Consider the following 22,982-nt stretch of genomic DNA (forward strand, 5'->3'; position numbering starts at 1 on the left):
TTTCCAACAGTCCTCTTGCCTTTGTATCTCAGCTTTCTCACCTCTCAAATGGGAATGGTGTCTACCCTGCTTCATAGAATTGATGTAAAACACACACACACACACACACACACACACACACACACACACACAGTGGTTTGGAAAAAAATAGGTGTTTTAAAATACTGGTGGCATTGTTGTCCATATGAAATATTTTTTTAGGAGCGCCTGCGTGGCCTGGTCAGTTAAGCATCTGCCCTCAGCTCAGGTCATGATCTCTGTCCCAGGATTGAGCCCCACGTTGGGCTTCCTGCTTAGCATGGAGTTGGCTTCTCTCTTTCTCTTTCCCTCTGCCCCTCCCCATGCTCATGTTCTAGCTCCTTTTTAAATAAATAAATAAAATCTTTTAAAAAAAGAAGAGAAAAATAGTTTTTAGCCATTGCCCTTTCTGGAGTTTGAGTCTCTAGACAAATACATTTCTTATCTAAAATGAAGAAGTGTAATTCATAATTTCCTATAGAGCTTTCCAGACTTTTGAGAGATAGCCTAAATGACTCCTCCTGTTCATATAGGAATCATTTATACAGACGAGTGATCTCATGGATGGAATTCATTTCCTCATGTGACTAAAAGCAAAGTATGAGAGTGATGCCGAAACACTGGACTCCAGTCAACGGTCTTAAAGCCTGTGATTTCAAATATTGTTCCTGACAAGCCCTCTAACTTCTAAGCAGCTCTGAGTAAAAACAAGACGAGGAAAGGGGAGGCCGCCCCCCCCCACCCCAAGCACCATCCCTGGGCAATCTGTAGACCTCAGACACTGCTGAGGGCAAGCAACACCACTCTAACAAGGAGGCCAAACTGTCCCAGCACTGGCGTGGCCGCACTTAGTAGCTCTGCCAGATTAGAGGCCGAGTCTGAGAGCCAAGAAGAAGGGATCAAGGTAGAAGCCGGGGTCCCAAGTCTGGAAGCCCACTTCGCGCAAACTCACAATATTCTGACCATTGGTACAGGTGACACTGTTGACTCCCTACTTTTGTGGGTTTCCTGAGCCCTCAAGACATCGCACCACATCTCCCTGAAGACCATGCCCTGGTGACTGGCTTTAGGGGGCACTGGGACCTGCAGACAAGCTCTTGTGTCAAGAGGCTGGCCCTGAAGAACCAAACTTGTAACAGATCAGTAGGTTAACAAGCTGGTTGGGGGAGAATTCCAACTGCTCCACGGCTCAAGCCCCCTACAAGTTGGCCAACATCTTAATCTCTGTCCTCCAGGCCTGTGGAATCCACTCTGAAGTGTTCTCTCTCACTGGCCATCCCTTAGACAGGCCCTCCCACTGCCTAACCTTTGCCCTTTCTAATTGCCCTGATCTCATCCCAACCTCCATAGCTATGTTTAAAGTCCACCTCTGGGGAACACACAGATTGAGTGTTCCAGATAATCCCCTTTCCAGTCCTGCTTGACATCTGGCCAGCAGGCTTCGGACCTGGACTTCCTGGGACACTGGCCAGGGTTTGAGGAAGACCCCAGTACCTACCTGGCTTCAGGATGAAGCTGGCCACCAGCTTCCTGATTTTGTGGCTCAGCCTGGGGGGTGGCCTGGCTCAGAGTGACACCAGCTCCGATGCCGAGGAGTCCTATTCAGACTGGGGCCTTCGGCACATCAGGGGCAGCTTTGAATCTGTCAACAGCTACTTTGATTCCTTTCTGGAGCTTCTCGGAGGGAAAAATGGAATCTGCCAGTACAGATGCCGCTACGGTGAGTGCGTGCCCTGCTTCCCTTCCCTTCCCAGGTGGACCTGTGAACAGCTGGAGCAGGGTCATCCCTGTCATCCACTTCCTAGGTCGGCTTGCCAGATTCAGCAAATAAAAACAGAGGGCTCCCAGGGAAATGTGAGTTTCAAATAACCAATCATTTGTTAATACATCTGAAATATTTGGGACATACCCTATAAAGTACTGGTTGTTTATCTGAAATACAAATTTCACTGAGCTTCCTCAAGCTTTTCTGACAAATGTACTCCTGGGAGACTGGTTCCCTGAGGCCATTTTAATGAATTTGTGGGGAGGCCAGTACTTAGGGACTGGAAGCAGGGGTCAGGGGGAGGGGGGAGGAGAAGATGAGGGGTCTTTGTGAGTTGTTCCTAGGGGTGAAAACTGGAGATGAACATTTGGAGCAACCTCTGCCAGCGGGGGAAGCAGTTTCCTCAGTCTCCCCCGTGCTAAGCTTGGAGATGGATTCTCCTTCCCCCTCACACAGTTCACACCCTCCTGCCAGCTCAGCCAGTCCCTCAGGGGCTCCCAGGAGGGCAGGCCCTGCTGCTTCGGCCTGGATCAGCGATGGCACGCTGTCAGGGGGCAGGGGGCCTTGCCGCCAGCCAACTCTGCCCGCATGGATGCGGCCCTGAGCAGGCCTCGTGCTGCCCCTCAGGCCTGGTGCCCCATGTACAACTGTGAATGGGTGGAGGCACCACCTTGCCTGAGTTGTAGAGAGGGCACCAGGGAGCACTCAGGCTGCCAGAAGGAGTCCCTGGCACCATATCTCCCTTCTCTGCTCTGGGAGTCACGTGAGCACAGCAGAAAGCAGGGCCCTGGGCCCTTGCAGCCAGGAGGCAGGGGGAGCTTCGAATGCAGAGGAGAGATTATTTTCTAAAGCATACACAGTTTCACACAGCATTAGTTTTATGGTTTAGTTTATCAAATATTTCATCACAGGACTGGACGAAAATGGTGAGTCAGTCTAGCCTAGCAGGAAAAACATTTGAGAAATGTTTTCTCCAAACACTCAGCAGATGAAACTCAGCTTGGAGAGAGACTTGAAAAAGCTCCTTTATTGCTGGGCTCATCAGTCTCACTCTTTTTACCTTCGAGCTGGGCACATCACTTCCTTACAAACCACAAGTGACTCAGAGACAATGGGTCATCCTCGCAGCAGAACCCCAGAGTCTCACAGGACACGGATTTCAACCCGGTACAGTTATGGTGAACAGAGGAGCTGCATCTTCTCTGTGAAGATCCCAGAGGGTAAAAAGTGATCTGTGCTAGGACCCCCTGGGCCCCTAACTCTACCTCTGTCCCAAGTGGGCCGGACAAATGCAGAGGTGCCTTGTCCCTGGACTGTGCTCACCCAGCTCTCAGCAATGGTGCAGGAAGGGGGTTAACTGGCTTCCCGGGTTGAATAAATACAGGTGCTATTTTCCTTCCTAGAGATAATAAGAGACTGTGGTTTAGCAAATACATAACCACAGGAATTTTAGGGGGAAACAAGAATCAAACCTTCTTCCTTCTCTAGCAAAAGAGCATTAAAAGATTTCAGCAAATTTTGGTTGCAAGCCTCGACCCCGGCAGGGTCAGCAGTCACTGGTGGGGGGTGGGGGATAGTCAACAGAGACATTGCAGGAAGGCAAATAACTCCACTCGCTCTGAAAACAGAGCCTGTTCAAGGAGGGACCTGAAAAACACGTAGGAAATACAGGGTTAAGCCTTATTACCTTTGGAACCCGGTGGAGTTCGAAAACCTAGAGGCTGTGGCCAAACAGCACAAAATATCTTCTCAGTTGATCATGAATCAAGCTATCTTTGGAAGAGATAATACCTAATAATTAACTGGGTCTCTGTCCTTTCTCAGTTTGCTTTGTGATACACTTCTTGTGTGTAATGCCTCTCTCTAGAGCAGTGGTTCTCAAACTCCCCTGTGCTTTGAATCCCCTGGTGTGCTCCTTTAAAAAGATTGCTACTCCCCCGTGTTTCTGATTGGGTAGGGCAGTAGGTCAGGGGTGGGGCCAGAGGATGTGCCTTTGCCGAGTTTCCAGGTGATTCTGATGCTGCTGGTCCTGAGTCCACACTTCTAAAGAAAAAAAAAAAAAACTGCTTTAAAGACTGTGATCTTTTGTCAGAGGAAATAACTTAGCAACAATTAGTCTACAAGCAAAAAATTTCTAGGGATCCCTGGGTGGCTCAGCGGTTTAGCGCCTGCCTTTGGCCCAAGGCATGATCCTGGAGACCCAGGATCGAGTCCCACATCGGGCTCCCTGCATGGAGCCTGCTTCTCCCTCTGCCTGTGTCTTTGTCTCTCATGAATAAGTAAAATCTTTTTAAAAAGATTCTATTTGATTTCTACTTCACTATTTAAAACCATAGTCCTATCTTGGCCCTGCAATTATAAGCACCTGGGGAGCTTCAAAAGCTCCTGCTGCCCAAACCAATTTAATCAGAATCTCCGTGAGTTGGAGACATCAGTATTTTTAAGGTCTCCCGGGTGATTAGCAAGTGTAGTCAAGGTATGGAGCAGTATTTTGAAAGGTCATTCTTGGAGAACTTCAGTCCATAGGTTGTTCAGACAGGGGAAGGTGCGTTTGTGTCCTGGTACCCTACAACACTGACATTGGTTTCCTCACTTCTTAGATCTATAGCAGCCTTGTTTTCATGTCAACACAAAATCTGTACTTGTCAAGGAACAGGCTATAAATATAATGAGATTCAGCAGGTAGCAATTGGAGATGTAGCACAATTGCTACAAGGGGCCTGCACTACTGTGAACAAGAGTCCCTCTCCCACCCCAAGAGATTCTGATTCAGTAGGTCTGCGGTAGGGCTCTGGAACTGCTCAGGTGGTTCTGGAACCAAACTTTGAGAAATAACTAGTAACGGAAAAATCATGGGTTTGAACTGGGGGTGGGGTGGGGGTGAGGGTGAGTGAATTCCATTGCTGGTGACCTTGGGCAAGTTACCTAACTCTCTCAACTTCTGTTGCCTCATTTTTATAAATATGTTAATAACACCTACCTTAGGTATGGGAGATACCAAGCAGATTTTATAAACATTATGAGAAAGATGGTCTGGTGAACAGGTTAACTATACCTTCAGATCCTTCCAGTTCTCTTTCAACATAAAATTAAAAAACACAGGATACCTGAGTGGCTCAGTGTTTAAGCGTCTGCCTTTGGCTCAGGTCATGATCCCAGAGTCCTGGGATCGCAGGGAGCCTGCTTCTCCCTCTGCCTATGTCTCTGCCTCTCTCATGAATAAATCAATAAAATCTTTTTAAAAAATTTAAAAAACACAGAAATCCCAGTAGTTGGACAACACCCTCTCAGCTTCTGGAAGAAATCATCAAATGCTGATTTAAATGTTCTGTGCCTTTATGAAGGTCTCTGGATGAGGGTACCCGGAGCAGAGTTTCTGTGTCTTGTAAATCATGATTGAAGACACTATCTGCACTCATGCTTGATTAAAAGGACCTCATGATGAATTTCTTCTTGGACTTAGTTCTAGAAAAAGTATCTCTAAACTTCAGTCTTCTTCTTTTATTTTATTTATTTATTCATGATAGACACAGAGAGACAGGGAGAGGCAGAGACACAGGCAGAGGGAGAAGCAGGCTCCATGCAGGGAGCCCAACGTGGGACTCGATCCTGGGTCTCCAGGATCATGCCCTGGGCTGAAGGCAGGAGCTAAACTGCTGAGCCACCTGGGCTGCCCAGTCATCTTTTTTCAAGAGGGCTTTTTGTCTCTATAAAATCTAGAGCGAAGTGTTATGAACCTGTGAGTTTATATATTTTTCCAGGGAAAGGATTCACAGCCTTCATCAGATTCTTAGGGGATCCATAGCCTGAAAAAAAGAAATAGCCACTGGTTTATTTTTTATTTTATTTTTTTTTAAAGATTTTATTTATTTATTCATAGAGACACACACAGAGAGAGAGGTAGAGACACAGACAGAGGGAGAAGCAGGCTCCATGCAACGAGCCTGACGTGGGACTCGATCCCGGGTCTCCAGGATCACACCCCAGGCTGCAGGCGGCGCTACACTGCGCCACCGGGGCTGCCCTAGCCACTGGTTTAGAGGCAAAGATTGTTCTTTTTTTTTTTTTAATTTTTTAAAAATTTTTATTTATTTATGATAGTCAGAGAGAGAGAGAGAGAGAGAGAGAGAGAGAGAGAGAGAGAGAGGCAGAGACACAGGCAGAGGGAGAAGCAGGCTCCATGCACCGGGAGCCCGACGTGGGATTCGATTCCGGGTCTCCAGGATCGCGCCCTGGGCCAAAGGCAGGCGCTAAACCGTTGCGCCACCCAGGATCCCACAAAGATTGTTCTTTTGCTAGGGTGACCAGCTGTCCTGGTCTGCTGGGGACGGAGGAAAGAGGCAGGGTGGGGTAGGGATTCCTGGGATATGGACTTTTAGTACTAACACGGGGGCAGTCCCAGGCAAACCAGGACAACTTGGTCATCCTCCCTCCTGCGGTAACTTAATCTGTTTTAGCAACTGAAGTAGAGTTTATTGCTTCAGTAAAATTGTCAGAGTTCTGCTTTGTTCCCTTGATGTGTTCCTCATGTCACATTTGAGTGTTTTTGGAAGGATATACATGTTTTTTTTTTTTTTAAGATTTACTTATTTGAGAGAGAGCGAGAGATCATGAGAGCATGCATGAGCTGGGGAGGAGCAGAGGGAGAGGGAGAGACAGAGGGAGAGGGAGAGAGACAATCTCAAGCAGACTCCCTGCTGAGCATGAGCCCAATTTGGGGCTCATCCTATGACCCTGAGATCATGACCTGAGCCAAAATCAAGAGTCGATGCTTAACCGACTGAGCCACCCAGGCACCCCTGGAAGGATATACATTTTAAATAAAGTACTTTGATTCTTTAGTGGACTTCCAGTGGAGCACAGATTCTGCAGGAGCCAGCAGGGTGGGGAGAAGGGACACACCCTCCCGGGAAGACATAACCCTTGACCTGAGTAATAAAGCCCAGTAGTTTTTACTGTTCTTTTCAGTGACAAAACTGAGAGAGAAGAAAGGCTGGGTCCAGGAGGCAGTGTGCATGCCTGTGGCCGAACTTGGGTTTTCTAACTAACTCGCCTCCTAAATCTATCTCATTTGCCTTTTATTTATCTTTTAAAAGATTTTATTTTATTTTTTTTTTTTAAAAAGATTTTATTTATCTGAGAGAGAGAGACAGAGAGAGAGAGACAGAGAGCACACTAGCAGGGGGAGTGGCAGAGGGAGAGGGAGAAGCAGACTCCCTGCTGAACAGGAAGCCCCAATGCAGGGCTCGATCCCAGGACTCTAGGATCATGACTGGAGCCAAAGGCAGACACTTAACCAGCTGAGCCTCCCAGGCACACCCTCATTTGTCTTTTAAGTGTCTGACATGTTTTATGGTGTTTCATTTTGTTCAGAAGTTTTTCATTTTCATAAGATCAAGTCTGTCAGTCTTTTTCTTTACAGATTCTCAATTTTGTATCTTGCTTAGAAAGCCATCCTCACATCACAATTATAACAACCACCTTCTGCTCGTTTTGTCTGTGAAAGCAGCCATAGCTAATATGTAATAAATGACTGTTGCTGGGTTCCAATTAAAATTTTCATGGACACTAAAATCTGAACTTCATAGACATTTTCACAGGTCACAAAATATTATCCTTGTTTTGACTACTTTTTTTCTCCCTACCGTTTAAGAATATAAGAACATTTTTAGCTGGCAGGCTATACAAAAACAGGCAATGGGCTGGTCTTGGGTCATTGTTTACCAACCCCTGAGCTAGAGGATCAAGTTGTCAGCCTCCCACTCCTATAAATAGCCAAAACCAGACAATAAAATTAATCTGTGGACATAGTGTATTATCAATGCCTAGGCTCAAAACATCAAACTATAAAGACTCCATACAACCTAAAACTACTCAAACTATAAGTTGAGGATATAGTAAATTATTGCTGCCCAGAGTCAAACCATCACCTTTTTTATTAGAACATTTCTTTCAGGGGCACCTAGGTGGCTCAGTAGGTTAAGTGTCTACCTTCTGTTTGGGTCATGATCCCAAGGTCCTGGGATTAAGCCTTGCATTGTGGTCAGGGGAGAGCCTGCTTCTTCCTCTCCATCTCCCTCTCCTCCTCTTCTTGCTTGTGCTCTCTCTCTCTGTGTCAGATAGATAAATAAAAATATTTTTTTAAATGAACTTTTCTTACAAGCTTCATTTCTAAATGTAATTCATGAACTATTAAATTCATGAACAGCTATCATGAACTATTAAACACACACACACAAAATAACTATCAATAGCAGGACAGGTAGGAAGTGTCTGTAGTTGGTGTTCCATTACCTTTCAATCTGGGATAGAGAATTTTATCTTCTATGAGTCATCAAGAATGAAAAAGGCAGAGGGTAACCCAGGAAATGGCACTGCATCTGCTGCAGAAGCTCTTTATCAACAAAATTATTAGAGAAGTTTTATCATAAAATTTACACATTTGTTTCTTCATGAAAAATTTCCTCCCTAATTTCTATAAAGCTAGTATGTGTAGGACATTTGTAAAAGAATAATCCAAAGAAAAAATAAAATCACCACAATCATCTTACCTACAGGGGACAATTCACATTTAATCTGTGGCATAGTGTGATTATTTTCATATGTGTAATTTGATGACTAACACTATTTAACACATTTTACCCATTCCCCAACTCCTGGTAATTCTCTCTCTCTCACACACACACACACACACACACACACAGACACACACACATGGATACACATACAGAATCGGTATCAGTGGTAGGTTACATTTCTCAAGACCTTGGAAAAGTAGTGTAGGGATTACTGGTGGGTTGGCAGGCCCCATCAATAAACACAGTTCCTCTCCATTACAAATATAAAATGTTGGGCGAAAATAAAACATTAAAAAAATACACCCTCAAGCTAGAATGGAATAAAGCAAAACCTATAAGTTCTAACTGAAGAGGAACAGCAGTCCCAAAGTGGTGAGCAGGAGCTGACTTGGAGTTTTTTGTCAGGAACATATGTAGATTCTAGGGGCTGAGGGATGAGTTTTAATACCCATACAAAGAGGGGCGCCAGGGGGTGGCTCAGTCAGTTAAGCATCCGCCTTTGGCTCAGGTCATGATCCCAGGATCCTAGGATGGAGCCCTGTATCAGGGCTCCTGATCAGTGGGTAGTCTGCTTCTTCCTCTCTTTCTCCTCCTCCCCCTTGCTCATACTCTCTCTCTCTCAAATAAGTAAATAAAAATCTTAAAAAAAAGTGAAAAGACAAGCCAAAGAATGGGAAAAAGTATTTGGAAGGAAGACATGAGTGGCTAATAAGTACAGGAAATGATGATCAATGTAATTAGTTATTAGGGAAATGCAAATCAAAATGACCATGCGATACCACTTTACACTCACTAGGATGGCTGTAATTAAAAAGACAGTTTTTAACAAGTGGAGGGAAAAAAAAGCAAGTGGAGGAGAAGATGTGGAGAAATTAGAACGCTTCTATTTTGCTGTGGGGAATGTAAAATCGTGCCACCACTTTGGAAAATAGTCTAGTAGCTCCTCAAAATGTTAAACAGAGCTAGCATATGACTCAGAAGTTTTATTCTCATGGGGAAATGAAAGCATATTGTCCACACAAAATAATGTTTGTAGTAGCATTTTTCATAATAGCCAAAAAGTGGAAAAAATCCAAATGTTCATCATATTTATTGACAATAAAAAGAAATGAAATACTGACCCATGCTACAACATGGATGGGCCTTGAAAATACTATGCTAAGTGAAAGAAGCCAGACACAAAAGGCCACATATTGATTTCATTTATGTGAATGTCTAGAATTGGCAAATTTATAGAGACAGAAAGTCGATTAGTGATTGTCTAGGGCTGATAGATCACTTCATCTTGGAAGCAACATATCTCCACTTCAGCCGTATTCTCTAGGTCACAGAGACCAACGGATCAACACACAAGGGTGTGAACACCAAGAGACTGGGATCACTGGGGACATCTCGAACACGATTTTATATAAACACTGTACCACAGAAACAAATGCCAAACAGATTGTGGCAGAGATGATCCTTGTAGCCTAATATCTTCCTCCTTCTCTGTAGTAATAAGTCCTTCCTGCCCAATTTTAAGCTCATGGGTACCCGCTTTTGCAACTAGGTATTGCTGTTTGATTAAGGTCTGGCCAAAGGGAAGTTCGATGTGTGTATCCTTCTGGAGTGTGTTTATTAAAGAGAGGGGCTGTGACCATTCTTCCTCCTTCTTTTATCCTCCTGCTTGTAATATGGTTGTGTTGGCTGAAGTTCCATTTGAACCATGACAGTTAGGGTTCCATTCTAGGGCTGGTAGATCAGAAAGCTAGAAGCAGAAAAGTGTAGATTTACAATATAAGCCTATATCCACAATTCTAGATTATAATATATTCTATCTTGTTTAAGCATCTGAATAATACAGTATGTAGGGGATAGAATAAATACATGGTAAAATTATAATACTCTACTGAGGGACATAAAGGAAGACACAAGTAGATAGAAAACTGTATTATGCCCTTGTTTAGGAAGACAGTATATTCTAAGAAAGTCAGTTGTTTCCAGATTAATCTATAAAATCCATGTATTTTCAATCAAAATCCTGCACTACGTCTGATAGACTTTACTAAGTTGATTCTAAAATTCAGTTGCAAGACAATAGGTCCAAAAGAGTCAAAACAATTTTTAAGAATAATGAAGAGGGGTACCTGGGTGGTTAGGCATCTGCTTTTGGCTCTGATCATGATTTCAGGACCTTGGGACTGAGCCCTGCATTGGGCTCCCACTCAGTGGAGAGTCTGCTTCTCCCTCCCTCTCTGCCCTCCAACCCCACCCCCTGCTCATGCTCTCCCTACTATTATTGTATTATTGTCAATGAGTTTCTTTCATTTTGTTGTTAACTGGTTTATATAATTGGTGCTCCTAAGTTAGGAGCATAAATATTTACAATTTTACAATTCCGGACTTCAGGCTGTATTACAAAGCTGTAATCATCAAGACAATATGGTTCTGGCACAAAAACAGACATATAGATCAATGGAACAGAATAGAGAACCCAGAAATTGACCCTCAATTCTATGGTGAGCTAATCCTCAACAAAGCAAAAAAAAAATATCCAACGGAAAAAAGTTTCTTCAACAAGTGGTGCTGGGAAAATTGGAAAGACACATGCGGAATAACAAAACTGGATCATTTTCTTAAACCTTACACAAAGATAAAATGGATGAAGACCTAAATGTAAGATAGGAATCCACCAAAATCCTAGAGGAGAACACAGGCAGCAACCTCCTTGACCTAGGCTGTCCACAGCAACTTCTTGCTAGACACATCTTCAAAGGCAAGACAAACAAAGGCAAAGATGAATGATTGGGACTTCATCAGGATAAAAAGCTTTTGCACATCAAAGAAACAGTCAACAAAACTAAGAAGCAAGCGATATATTTGCAAATGTCTTATCAGATAAAGGGCTAATATCCAAAACCTATAAAGAACTTATCAAACTCAACACCCCCAAAACAAATAAACTAGTCAAGAAATGGGCAGAAGAAATAGAGACATTTCTCCAAAGAATACATGCAAATGGCCAACAGACACATGAAAAATTGCTCCACATTACTTGTCATCCTGGAAATACAAATGAAAACCATAATGAGATATCACCTCACACCAGTCAGAATGGCTAAAATTAACAGGTCAGGAAATAACAGATGTTGGTGGGGATGCAGAGAAAGAGGGAATTCTCTTATACCTTTGTGGGAATGCAAATTGGTACAGCCACTCTGAAAAACAATATGGAGTTTCCTCAAAAAAGTTAAAATAGAGCTACCGTATGATCAGCAATTGGACAACTGTATATTTATCCAAAGGATACAAACATAGTGATTTGAAGGGGCACCTGCACCCCAATCCAATGTTTATAGCAGCAATGTCCATAATTGCTAAACTATGGAAAGAGCCTAGATGTCCATTGACAGATAAATGGATAAAGAAGAAGTGGTACTTATATACAACGGAATATTACTTGGCCATCAAAAAAAATGAAATCTTACCATTTGCAATGATGTGGATAGAACTAAAGGGTATTATGCTAGGTGAAATAAGTCAAAAAAACACAAATATCATTTGATTTCACTCATATGTGGCATTTAAGAAATGAAACAGCGGATCATAGGGAAAGGGAGGGAAAAATAAAATAAGGCAAAATCAAAGAGGAGACAGACCATAAGAGACCCTTAACTACAGGAAACAAACTGAGGGTCACTGGAAGGGGAGGAGGGGATAACTAAGTAATGGCCATTAAAGAGGTCATGTGATGTAATGAGCACTGGGTGTTAGATCCAACTGATGAATCACTAAACTTCACCTCTGAAACCAATAATACACTATATGCTAACAAACTGATTTTAAATAAAAGAAAAATTAGAAAAGAAAAAAGCTAACAGAAACAAAAGAAACATTAGAATTATTAGTAAATGAATATTCATGAAAGTCTTTGAGAATAGGAGAAAAATGCCAAACTAATCTGAAGGTCATTACCCTTTTATGACATTATCATTATCATTAGCATCATTACCACCTAACTGGGATGTGAATATCTGGTGAGGAATGATAACTTTTATTTTTTATTTTTTTGAGGAATGATAACTTTTAAAGGAAAAGTTGCATATGTTTTTAGATAATTTTTATCTGATGAATGTTCCCAAATGCTTAATTTCTAAATATTTCTTCCTGCTTCTTTCCTTTCTTTCTCCTGCTAGGAAAGGCACCAATGCCCAGACCCGGCTACAAGCCTCAGGAGCCCAACGGCTGCAGCTCCTATTTCCTGGGTCTTAAGATACCAGAAAGTGTATGTACCACCATCATTATTTTCTTAGTTGATTGTTTTAACTGAGGCAAGTCCAAGAGTTATCAGTGATCAGAGTGATAACTTAGGGAATATAGTTGAGCAGTATAATTACTTTAAACTGGATGCAGAGTAAGGGAGATAATTTTCAGAGAAATCACCTGATTTCCTTTCATCAGAGACAGCTGTCCTCAGATAAGACCTTGTGTAGTGAACTTCAAAATCACCTCTGCTAGTATCAGCCAAATCTTAGCGGATCAGACATCACTTCATCTGAAATCTAACAAGTTTGACTTCTTAAATTTAGTGAGACTTTTCCTGTGATGTGCTGGAGCCATTGGCACTGACCATAGATACTTTTGCAAGTGGTTGATTTCAGGCTGGTAGCACCGAACCAAGTATGTTTAGAGTATCAAGGTCATAGTAATCTGCACACACCCACTCACAAGCATCCAGCCCCCAGCCCCACCCTTGCCCCCAATCTGCCACTGGCTAAACTGCTGGCTGTTTCTCAAACCCCTGGCCTCCCATGAAAACAAGTAATAAACTGATTTATTTTAAGACCTCTTGGAGGCCCCTTTATCTTTTTTTACTTCAGAAAAGAGATGTTATGTAAAATGTAGGTAGAAGGATTTCATATCTAAGCTGTGATTTTTTTTAAAGATTTTATTTATTTATTTGAGAGAGAGAGTGAGAGAGCACACGAGAGAGCTCGAGGTGTGGGGAGGGGCAGAGGGAGAAGCAGGCTCCCACACGGAACTTGATCCCAGCACCCTGGGTTGTGACCTGAGCCGGAGACAGAGGCTTAGCAGACAGAGCCACCCTGGCGCCCCTAAGCCATGATTTTTGAATTGTGTCTTAAACAGGCTAAACCTCACTTTTCTGCTGATTCAAAAGATTTACTTTGTAATAGTTTTCTAAGCAGCTTAATGTTTATTCTTCTATCAAAAATGCTGCCCACCAACGCATTTTTGTGCAAATTGGAAAACTGTCCCCTCGCCTCTTCCATTTGTCAGAACTTTATCTCAATATACTGTTAGAAGAGGAAATTTCACTGCCACTGGCTAGACATTTTTCTTTTTTCTAAAAAAAGATTTATTTTAGAGAGAGAGAGAAAGAGAGCATGGGGGGAGGGGCAGAGGAAGAGAGAATCTTAACCAGACTCTGCTGAGCGCAGAGCCTGACTCAGGGCTCGATCCCATGACCTTGAGATCAGGACCTGAGCTGAAACCAAGAGTCAGATGCCTAACCAACTGCGCCACCCAGGTGCCCTGGCTAGGTATTTTTCTCAATTAGTACACAAATCTATGATATCCCATGGGAAGGTGGCCCTTTTCATATGACACTCTTGCATACTGCATGACCTGCCCAGCTATATGTCCCGCCTTGTCTATGCTCATCAATATGCATATGGACACAGAAGAAAGGCAAGCTTTTCAAATATATATTTATATTAGAGAAATCCTTGTTTTTAGCTCATGTACTTGATGCCAATTTAGAAGCTATGGAAGTGGTACTGAAACCTCTATGGGAATGTAAAAGTGGATGGAAATTAAGATGGACACATTAATGCTTCAGCAAGGCTTGACTTGTGAACAAACTTTTCTCTTTCTTATCCTGGAAACTTCCCTCTCCCCTTCACTGTTTTTCCTGTAGAATCTTTGTTCTAGGAACTTGGTTTGGAGTTGATACCGAGTAACGAGATTTGGAGGGCTGGCACCCATGCTTGAAAACATAAGGGACATGCTGGCAGCATAAATCAGATTCCTACTGAAACTGCCCCCAACCCTGTAATTTCCTATAAAACCTCTCAGCTGCTCACCCCGGGGCTTGCTTGTAGTCTAGGAGGCATTAGCCTGCTGCAGCCTCCTTTGCCTGGCAAAGGAATAAACTAGCTCCCTATTTTAGCCCCAGACTCTGTCTTCATATTACACATTTTGGCTCCAGAGCACAGAGGTCAGTTTTCAACGACAGTAGGCACTCTATTTTGGGAGTAATTTTGGGAGTAATGTCATTTTGTTTATTGGTACTAGTATTGTTTAGAACTAGTTCAAGAGTTTCCAATTGAGTTGAATTGAATGAGAATGACTATACTCATCAAATTTGCAGGCACCTCTGCTGTGATGATATATGTTTAGTTGTAGGGATGAGGTACAAGCAAAATGGTTTACTGCAGAAATCAAATGATAGGAATCTGCCCAGAAGTGCAGAGCCCAGGCTGTTGCCTTGTCTAATGAGTTACATTACCTCTTAATGTAACAATGTGTTTTTTTTTCTTTTTCTCACAAGGGCATTTTATTTTATTTTTTTTATAAATTAATTTTTATTGGTGTTCAATTTACCAACATACAGAATAACACCCAGTGCTCATCCCGTCAAGTGTCCCCCTCCGTGCCCGTCACCCATTCACCCCACCCCCCGCCCTCCTCCCCTTCCACCACCCCTAGTTCATTTCCCAGAGTTAGAAGTCTTTATGTTCTGTGTCCCTTTCTGATATCTCCCACACATTTCTTCTCTCACAAGGGCATTTTAAACTACCAAGGTCACTACTCTGCTTTAGGTGGCCTTGGAGCAAAAATTCAAGTAAGGGAACACTTCAGGAGACCCAAGTGGAAAGGATCTCTAATAGCTGGTTCATCAATCCCCATCCATATTGTGAAATCAGATTTCCACAGTTTCCCCTCAGGTCCAAGTCTGTATGATCAGAAGAACCACAAAAGATTCTAAGATGCTCTGCCTTTGTCTAGACACCCTCATTCCAAAATTTTTCACATACCACCAAACAATTGCTCTCTGTAATCACTCATTCTATCATGCCCCTTCCTTGTTTGAGAATCTTTATCAATTCTTCCTGGTTATTTTGGAAGTCAGGGTCATCCATCAACTTGCCTTTCTCCCTAATTTAAAACACAATAAACAAACAAACAAAAAATCCCTGCTAAGACCCCTGAAAGACTAAACAAACTGACTTGCACACATATGATTTGCTCATACCTCCTTTTTTTTACCTGCTACACCTTAAGTCTACTTTCACTCCTAATCATCCTCTCAAAAAAAAAAAAAAAAAAAAACCCATGTAGAGTTATCAAACTCTAGATTTGGCATTCTATGAACTTAGTTACTCAGTTTATGCACAACATTTACAATTGTTTATAAGATGCTTAATACATATATCTGTGTGTGTGTGTGTGTGTGTGTGTGTTGGCTCTTGCCATTTGACTGCTGTCCCCCTATGGTCAGGAATCATGTGCTCTACAGCTCACTGTGCTCCCTGACACACAAACCTTTAAAACAGTGCTATATGAGATGGGTCCCTAATAAATGCTGATGACTTCTTGATGAAACGAGGCTTAATTTTTCATAATTCTGAGCTTTCAGATCCTTTGCTCAAGCAAAATCTCATATCTTAGGCTTTAGTTGAATTTGGAAGTCCTGCAGCTCTGTCTTCACTAACCTTCTGATCTCTATTTTCATCACTGTCATGGCCTGTGAATTTGAAAATTGCTAAATCTAAAAGAAAAAGAAGAAAATAGGCTACTCAGAGTTAATAAACTAATAACCAAACCATGACTGAAACTTAACATCCTGTGACTGTCAACCTGATGTATTCTCTCCAGTTGGTGTTTCTGAATTGATCTGCATGTATAATCGGAATCTGAGAACTGGTAAGTTAATAACAGGGAGGGCAAGGTTGCCTAAGGTCTAAACGTAGCATTTTCTTCCTTCTCTTTCTTTCATTCACTTTTCTCCAGATGGACTTCGGCATTCCAGCAATGACCAAGTGCTGCAACCAGCTGGATGTCTGTTATGACACTTGTGGTGCCAATAAGTATCGCTGTGATGCAAAATTCCGATGGTGTCTTCATTCTATCTGTTCTGATCTGAAGCGGAGTCTGGGCTTTGTCTCTAATGTGGCAGGTAGGTATCTTAAGGGCATCGTCTGGTAAGCAGGGAGTTTTGTTCCTGTTTTCATACAGAAATGTATCCAGAACCCCGTTACACAAAGAGACCATCAGAGCTTGCTGAACTTTCTTATAGAACACTGTGACAAATCTAAGATGGGCGAAGGAAGAGTCTGGGCATTCCTTCACTAAAGTTCTTGCTGTTCTGCCCAGGAGCTGCTGGCACCACTCCTGATGGACAGTGCCACACCAAAGTCTTCCCAGAGATATAAAAATCTATCCTTCAAGATCAGAGAAAGGGTTGCCCAACTGGCTTTGGTTATTCATTCCACTATTAAATAATTTTCCCTATTAGGAGTAATTCTGTAGAGGACCATTTGGTTTGGTTTAAGCTCTTTTTTCCTTATTTTGTTTTCAGTTAGGGAAATAGGGTTTTAAAACTTATCTTTTTTTGTGTAAAGCTCTCTCTATATACTTGAGGATAATTATTTTTAGTCAACTGCTTAGCTACCTAGTTTCTATCACTGATTGCTGATTGTGTGATTTCTTTTCCCTGATTCACCTTACGGAAAGTTGTAATCCTTTAGTTTCTGAAGCCAGAAAATTACATCCAGGTATTAGCATTATATATTTTTAGTTGGCAAAGTTTGAAGTTTAATCTTATAAGGAGCTGGCCTCATGCCCCTGAGAAAGTCAGCAGTAGAAAGAATCTTGGATCGTTTTCATAGATCAATGTCTAGAGTGTAGTCCTGAAGTGTGAAGGCTTGAAAATATGAATAATTAGTTAGGCCCTGTAAAAGGGAGTATCACTCTATCTGTATCTACAAAAGGTGAATAAGTGCCTGCTGCTAATCTAGAGTTAGGTCAAGTTACTTCCTCTAAGCAATGTTCTATTGATTTATTTCTCCTATCTCTTTGATATGCCACTTGCCTGGTTACTGCAAGTTAATTTAATCTCTGGGTCCCATCTGATCTATTTTCCCCCATAGGGACCAGATATATTTTTGTACCACATGAATCTGGTAATTTCTACTCTCTGTGTAAATCCTTCAATTGGTTCCTCTTCCTTGGGATTAAATCCAAATTCCTTAGTAGGATATACATAGCCCTTTCTGATCCAGCCCTATCCTACCTAATATTTTCTCTCATTTTGTGGGTTTTTTTTTCCACTTTTTTGATGAAATTACTTGCAAAGCAGAAGTTTAATATTTTAGGTACAGTTTATCTATTTTTTTTCCTTTTGTTGCTTGTACTTTTGGTGTCATGTTAGAAGGCTTTGCTTAAACTCAAGGTCACAAAGATTTGCTCCTAAATTTTTTTCTAAGATTTTGTTTTAGCTTTTTAGGTATATGATCCACTTTTAGTTAACTTTTGTGTATGGTGTAAGAGGTCTAACTTCATTCTTTTGTATATGGATATACAGATGTGCCTGCATATTGTTGAAAGACTATTCTTTCTCACATTCAATTGTTTTTTTGCACTCTTATCAAAAATTAATTGAACATAAATTCAGTGTTTATTTCTAGACTTTCAATTCTGTTCCATTGATCTATGCCAGTACCACACAGTCTTTATTACTGTGGTTTTGTAGTAAACTTTTAAATCAGGAAATGTCCTTCAACTTTGTTCTTTTTCAAGATTGTTTTGAATATTCTGAATCCCTTGTATTTCCATATGAATTTTAGGTTCAGCTTGTCAATTTCTGCAAGAAATGGCAGTTGAAATTTTGATAGGGCTTTTGTTAAATCTGTAGATAATTTGAGGCATGTTATCCTTTTAACAATATTATGTTTTCTGATAAATAAACATGAATCTTTCCATTTACTTGGATCTTCTTTAATTTCTTTCAATAATGCCTTATAGTTTTGGAGCACAAATCTCATACTCCTTTGTTTAATTTATTCATAAGCATTAATTTATTTATTTTGTTGTTATTGTAAATAAAATTTTATTAATTTTACTTTCAGATTATTCATTAATAATGTACAGAAATACAACTGATTTTGTATATTGATCTATTATCTGGCAACCTTGCTGAACTCATGTGTTAATTTTGATAGATTTTAGTAAATTCCTTAGGTTTTTCTCTACAGAAGATAATACCATCTACATATCATCTTCCTTTCCAATGCCTTTTATATATTCCTCTTGCCAATTTTCCGATCTAGAACTTCCAGTCAATATTGAATAGAAGTGGTGAGAGCAATGTAGGCAGCAAATAAACAAATGGTACAAAACAAGGTGTCAAAGAAGAAACTAAACGAGAAATAAAAAAAAATATTGAGACAAATGAAAATGGAAACAAAACATACTTAAACTTATGAAATGCAGCAAAAGCAGTTTTAAGAGGGAAATTCATAGACATAAATGCCTACATCAAGAATAAAAGAAAAACCCTGAATAGAAGAACCTAGATTTATACCTCAAGGAATGAGAAAAAGAAAAACAATGGAGCCCAAAGTTAGTAGAAGAAAGGGAATAACACAGATCAGAGCAGAAATAAATTAAATGAAGACTAAAATAACAATAGAAAAGATGTAAATTAAACTAGGAACCAGTCTTTTATAAAAAGATGAACAAAATAGACAAACTGTAGCTAGACTCGCTAAGAACAAAAGAGAGAGGACCCAAATAAAAAAGTCAGAAATGGAAGAGGAGGCATTACAACTGGTATCACAGAAATACAAAGGATCACAAGAGATTACTATGAATAATTATATACTAACAAATTAGACAACTGTGAAATGGGTAAATTCCTAGAAACATACAATCTACAAAGAATGAATAATGAAAAAATAGAATCTGAACAGACTATTAGTAAGGTGGTTGAATCAGCAATCAAAAATCTTCCCACAGGGGATCCCTGGGTGGCGCAGCGGTTTAGCACCTGCCTTCGGCCCAGGGCGCGATCCTGGAGACCCGGGATCGAATCCCACGTCGGGCTCCCGGTGCATGGAGCCTGCTTCTCCCTCTGCCTGTGTCTCTGCCTCTCCCTCTCTCTGTGTGTGACTATCATAAATAAATAAAAAAAAATTAAAAAAAAATCTCCCCACAAAGGAAAGAACAAGATGGACTTTTTAAAGTGGCTTTAACATTTAAAGAAGAATTAATAAGCCATTGAAATGGTTTCAACATATTTATTTATTTATTTATTTTAAAGCCTTTATTTATTTATTCATGAAAGACACACACACACACACACACACCACACACACACACACACACACAGAAGCAGAGACAAGGGCAGAGGGAGAAGCAGCCTCCATGCAGGAAGCCTGACATGGGACTTGATCCTGGATCGCCAGGATCAGCAGATGTCCCGACATCAGAAAACGGATGTCACAGATCCAAGAAGAGCTTGTCAGGAAAGAGCCAATTGACAAGATTTTTTTTTCCTTTTTTCTAATTAACTCTGATTCTCTGATTAATGCATGCTTATAGTAAAAAAAAAAAAAAATCAACAAAGTATCCGTACTTATACCTAACAAATGATCACTTTAAATTTTAGAATACACTCTTTGAATATTTTCTTCTTTTGCAGAATTTCTACTTATAACATCACAATTTTATTCAAATAATAAAATATTATGAATAGCAAAACAAACAAACAAACAAAAAACACCACTGGGCCGAAGGCAGCGCTAAACCGTTGAGCCCCTGGGGCTGCCCAGGCTTCAACATTTAAAGAAGAATTAATGCCAATCCTTCTCAAAGTCTTTAAAAAAATAAAAGAAGAGGGAACACTCCCAAACTCACCTTATGAGGCCAGCATTACCCCGATACCAAAACTAGACAAGGGCGCCACAAGAAAAGAAAATTTCAATATCCTTGATGAATATAGATGCAAAGTCTTTGATAGAATATTAGCAAAACTAATTCAGTAATACATTAAAAGGATCAAACATCATGATCAAGTGGGATTTACAGAAGGGATGCAAAATTGTTTCACATCAGTAAATCAGACAATCTGATACACCACATTAACAAAATGAAGCATATCAACAAAATGAAGCATATCATATGGTCATCACAAAAGATGCAGAAAAAGCATTTAACAAAATTCAACATCCATTTGTGGTAAAAACTCTCAACACAGTAGGTATAGAGGGAACATACCTCAACATAATAAAGGCCATGCATGATAAGCCCACAGCTAACAAAACACTCAATGGAGAAAAGGGGAAAGCTTTCCCTCTAAGATCAGGAGCATGGCAAGGGTGCCCACTTTCACCACTTTTATTTAACATAGTATTGGAAGTATTTTAGCCAGAGAAATTAGGCAAAAAGAAGAAATAAAAGATATCCAAATTGGAATGGAAAATGTAAAACTGTCACTGCAAATGACATGATATCATATATGGAAAATCCTAAAGACTCCACCAAAAAACTTAAAACTAATAAGCAAATTCAGTAAAGTTGCAGGATACAAAATTAATATACAAAAATCAGTTTTGTTTCTATACACTAATAATGAATTATCAGAAAGAGAAATTAAGAAAAAGATTTCATTTACGACAGCATCAGAAAGAATAAAATACCCAGGAATAAATTTAACCAAGGAGGTGAAAGACCTGTGCATTGAAAACTATAAGACATTGATGGAAGAACTGAGGATGACACAAAAAAATGGGAAGATATTCTGTGATCATGGATGAAAAGATTCAATATGCTTAAAATGTGCATACCCAAAACAATCTAGTTTCAATGTAATCCCTATCAAAATTCTAATGGAAGATGTTCTGAGATGCCTTCCCTTCCCTAATAACCCTTGCCCCTAAAGGGATAGAGACTCTTTCTGGGGGTTCCCATACCACCTTGATGTCACTTCCATAATGGTGTAGTGTAACCATTGTTTACCTGCCCATCCTGTCCACCTCTTAGTCCAAACTGCGAGTACTTGAGCTGGCATCTCTTTGGTCTTTGTATCCCTTACCTAACAGATTGGCTGACCAATACACATGGTTTTTCAATGAGTGAACTGTTAATTATCCCACACCTGGACAGAGAAAGCTGTAGGAAACATACAGTTACCTGAGGGAATGTTCTGCACAAATGGTAGAGTTCCATGGAGTATGGGAGATTCTGATTGCTAAACATGATTTAGACCTGGAGGCCCACAAAAGAAGAGTACCCCCAAATGTATTCTGCTTTACTAGATTGGATGGAAGCTAATGAAAAAGCTTCTTCTACATGTATGTTTTTCTTTTTAATTCTGTATTTGGATTAAGGCCTTAAGTAGGATGATGTCATCCTGGTATGTCATCCTTGGAATTACATTGCTTCTTAAAATTACTCAAACCACTTGGGATAGTTTTGTATATTAACCTTTTACTTCTCTTCATTTTTTTTTCAAGTAGCCTGTGATTCTCTGGTTGATACCGTGTTCAATACTGTGTGGACCTTGGGCTGCCGACCTTTTATGAATAGCCAACGTGCAGCGTGCATCTGTGCAGAAGAGGAGAAAGAAGAGTTGTGAAAAAGAGGTGCTCCCTTCCTGGTTTTGAGTGACGCCACAGCTGTCAGTCTCTGAGAGGGTAGTGTGGCAGATGTGTCTCATCCTTGCTTCCAAAAGTTTGGATACCACAAAGCAAGAGAAAGAAAACCTTGTTCTACAGCTGGAAAGTGAGTCCCATCCTTTGAGGAGAATTGGAAAAAAGCCATGGAAATATTTGAAGACTATTCTTCATTTTAACACTGGATGCCCCAACCAAGACATATTGTCTGGAACTCAGTTCTTAAAGACTAAAATAAAGACGAAAATACTGGGATTCCTGGACTGGGTAATTACATTCTTAAGTGAAATTTTACAGAGTTCAACCATTTGCGAGGCAAGGACTTTCCTCTGGTCCATATCTTAGTTGCCAGTCAGCATCTCATATTTAATAAAGTGTACTTTTTAGAAAAGAGATGATGAATTCCATTATCTCCAATGTGCTTCCATTTCATTTAGAAGAGAACAGAACCCATCTCGGTAAGTTCCACCAATGATAACCATCATTCTCACTGGCTGAAGAGATAAGAACAGGCGGGCAAAGTCAGAGACTTACCTGGTTGAGGCCATTGGAGGTGGAGATCAGATGTTGTTAGAGGTTCCATTTTTTCCTTCAGTGAACTATTCCTGCTGATATTCCCAATTCCTAAGTGGTATTAGTGTCATGTTAAGATCTGAGAAGCACTTGGTAAAAATTGCGACTGAAGAAAGCCAGGAAAAGTCCCTGAAATCTGAGGAGACACAAATGGTCAATCCCTAAACTATGGTTCTCTACCCTGACTGCAGATTAGAAGCACCAGAGGAGCATTAAAAAACAAAGCATCTCTGGGGGTGGTGTCTCCCTATTGGTGTTTTGCAAAGGCTCCACACCTGATTCTGATGCCCTGGGAAGGCTGAAGTCCTAAGGTCAGGAACTGGCAAGTGAAGCTCATGGGCCAAATCAGGCCTAACACCTGCTTCTGTGAAG

At 40.8% G+C, this 22,982-nt stretch overlaps 1 protein-coding gene across 2 annotated transcripts; it reads left to right on the top strand.

The window, feature by feature from the left end:
- The first annotated feature begins 1,395 nt into the window (after positions 1 to 1,395).
- Positions 1,396 to 22,578, top strand: PLA2G12B (phospholipase A2 group XIIB). Of its 2 annotated transcripts, none has more exons than XM_055324810.1 (4): positions 1,396 to 1,738; positions 12,537 to 12,625; positions 16,375 to 16,540; positions 21,879 to 22,578. In XM_055324810.1, exons 1-4 carry the CDS (start codon positions 1,528 to 1,530, stop codon positions 21,998 to 22,000), a joined length of 588 nt encoding a protein of 195 aa, XP_055180785.1. In that variant the 5' UTR covers positions 1,396 to 1,527; the 3' UTR covers positions 22,001 to 22,578. The 2 variants fall into 2 exon arrangements, with proteins under 2 accessions (XP_055180785.1, XP_055180786.1); XM_055324811.1 differs by having other exon boundaries at positions 21,882 to 22,578.
- Positions 22,579 to 22,982: the final 404 nt, after the last annotated feature.

This window comes from Nyctereutes procyonoides, unplaced genomic scaffold (assembly GCF_905146905.1).
Source record: "Nyctereutes procyonoides isolate TBG_1078 unplaced genomic scaffold, NYPRO_anot_genome, whole genome shotgun sequence".
Classification (NCBI taxonomy): Eukaryota; Metazoa; Chordata; class Mammalia; order Carnivora; family Canidae; genus Nyctereutes; species Nyctereutes procyonoides.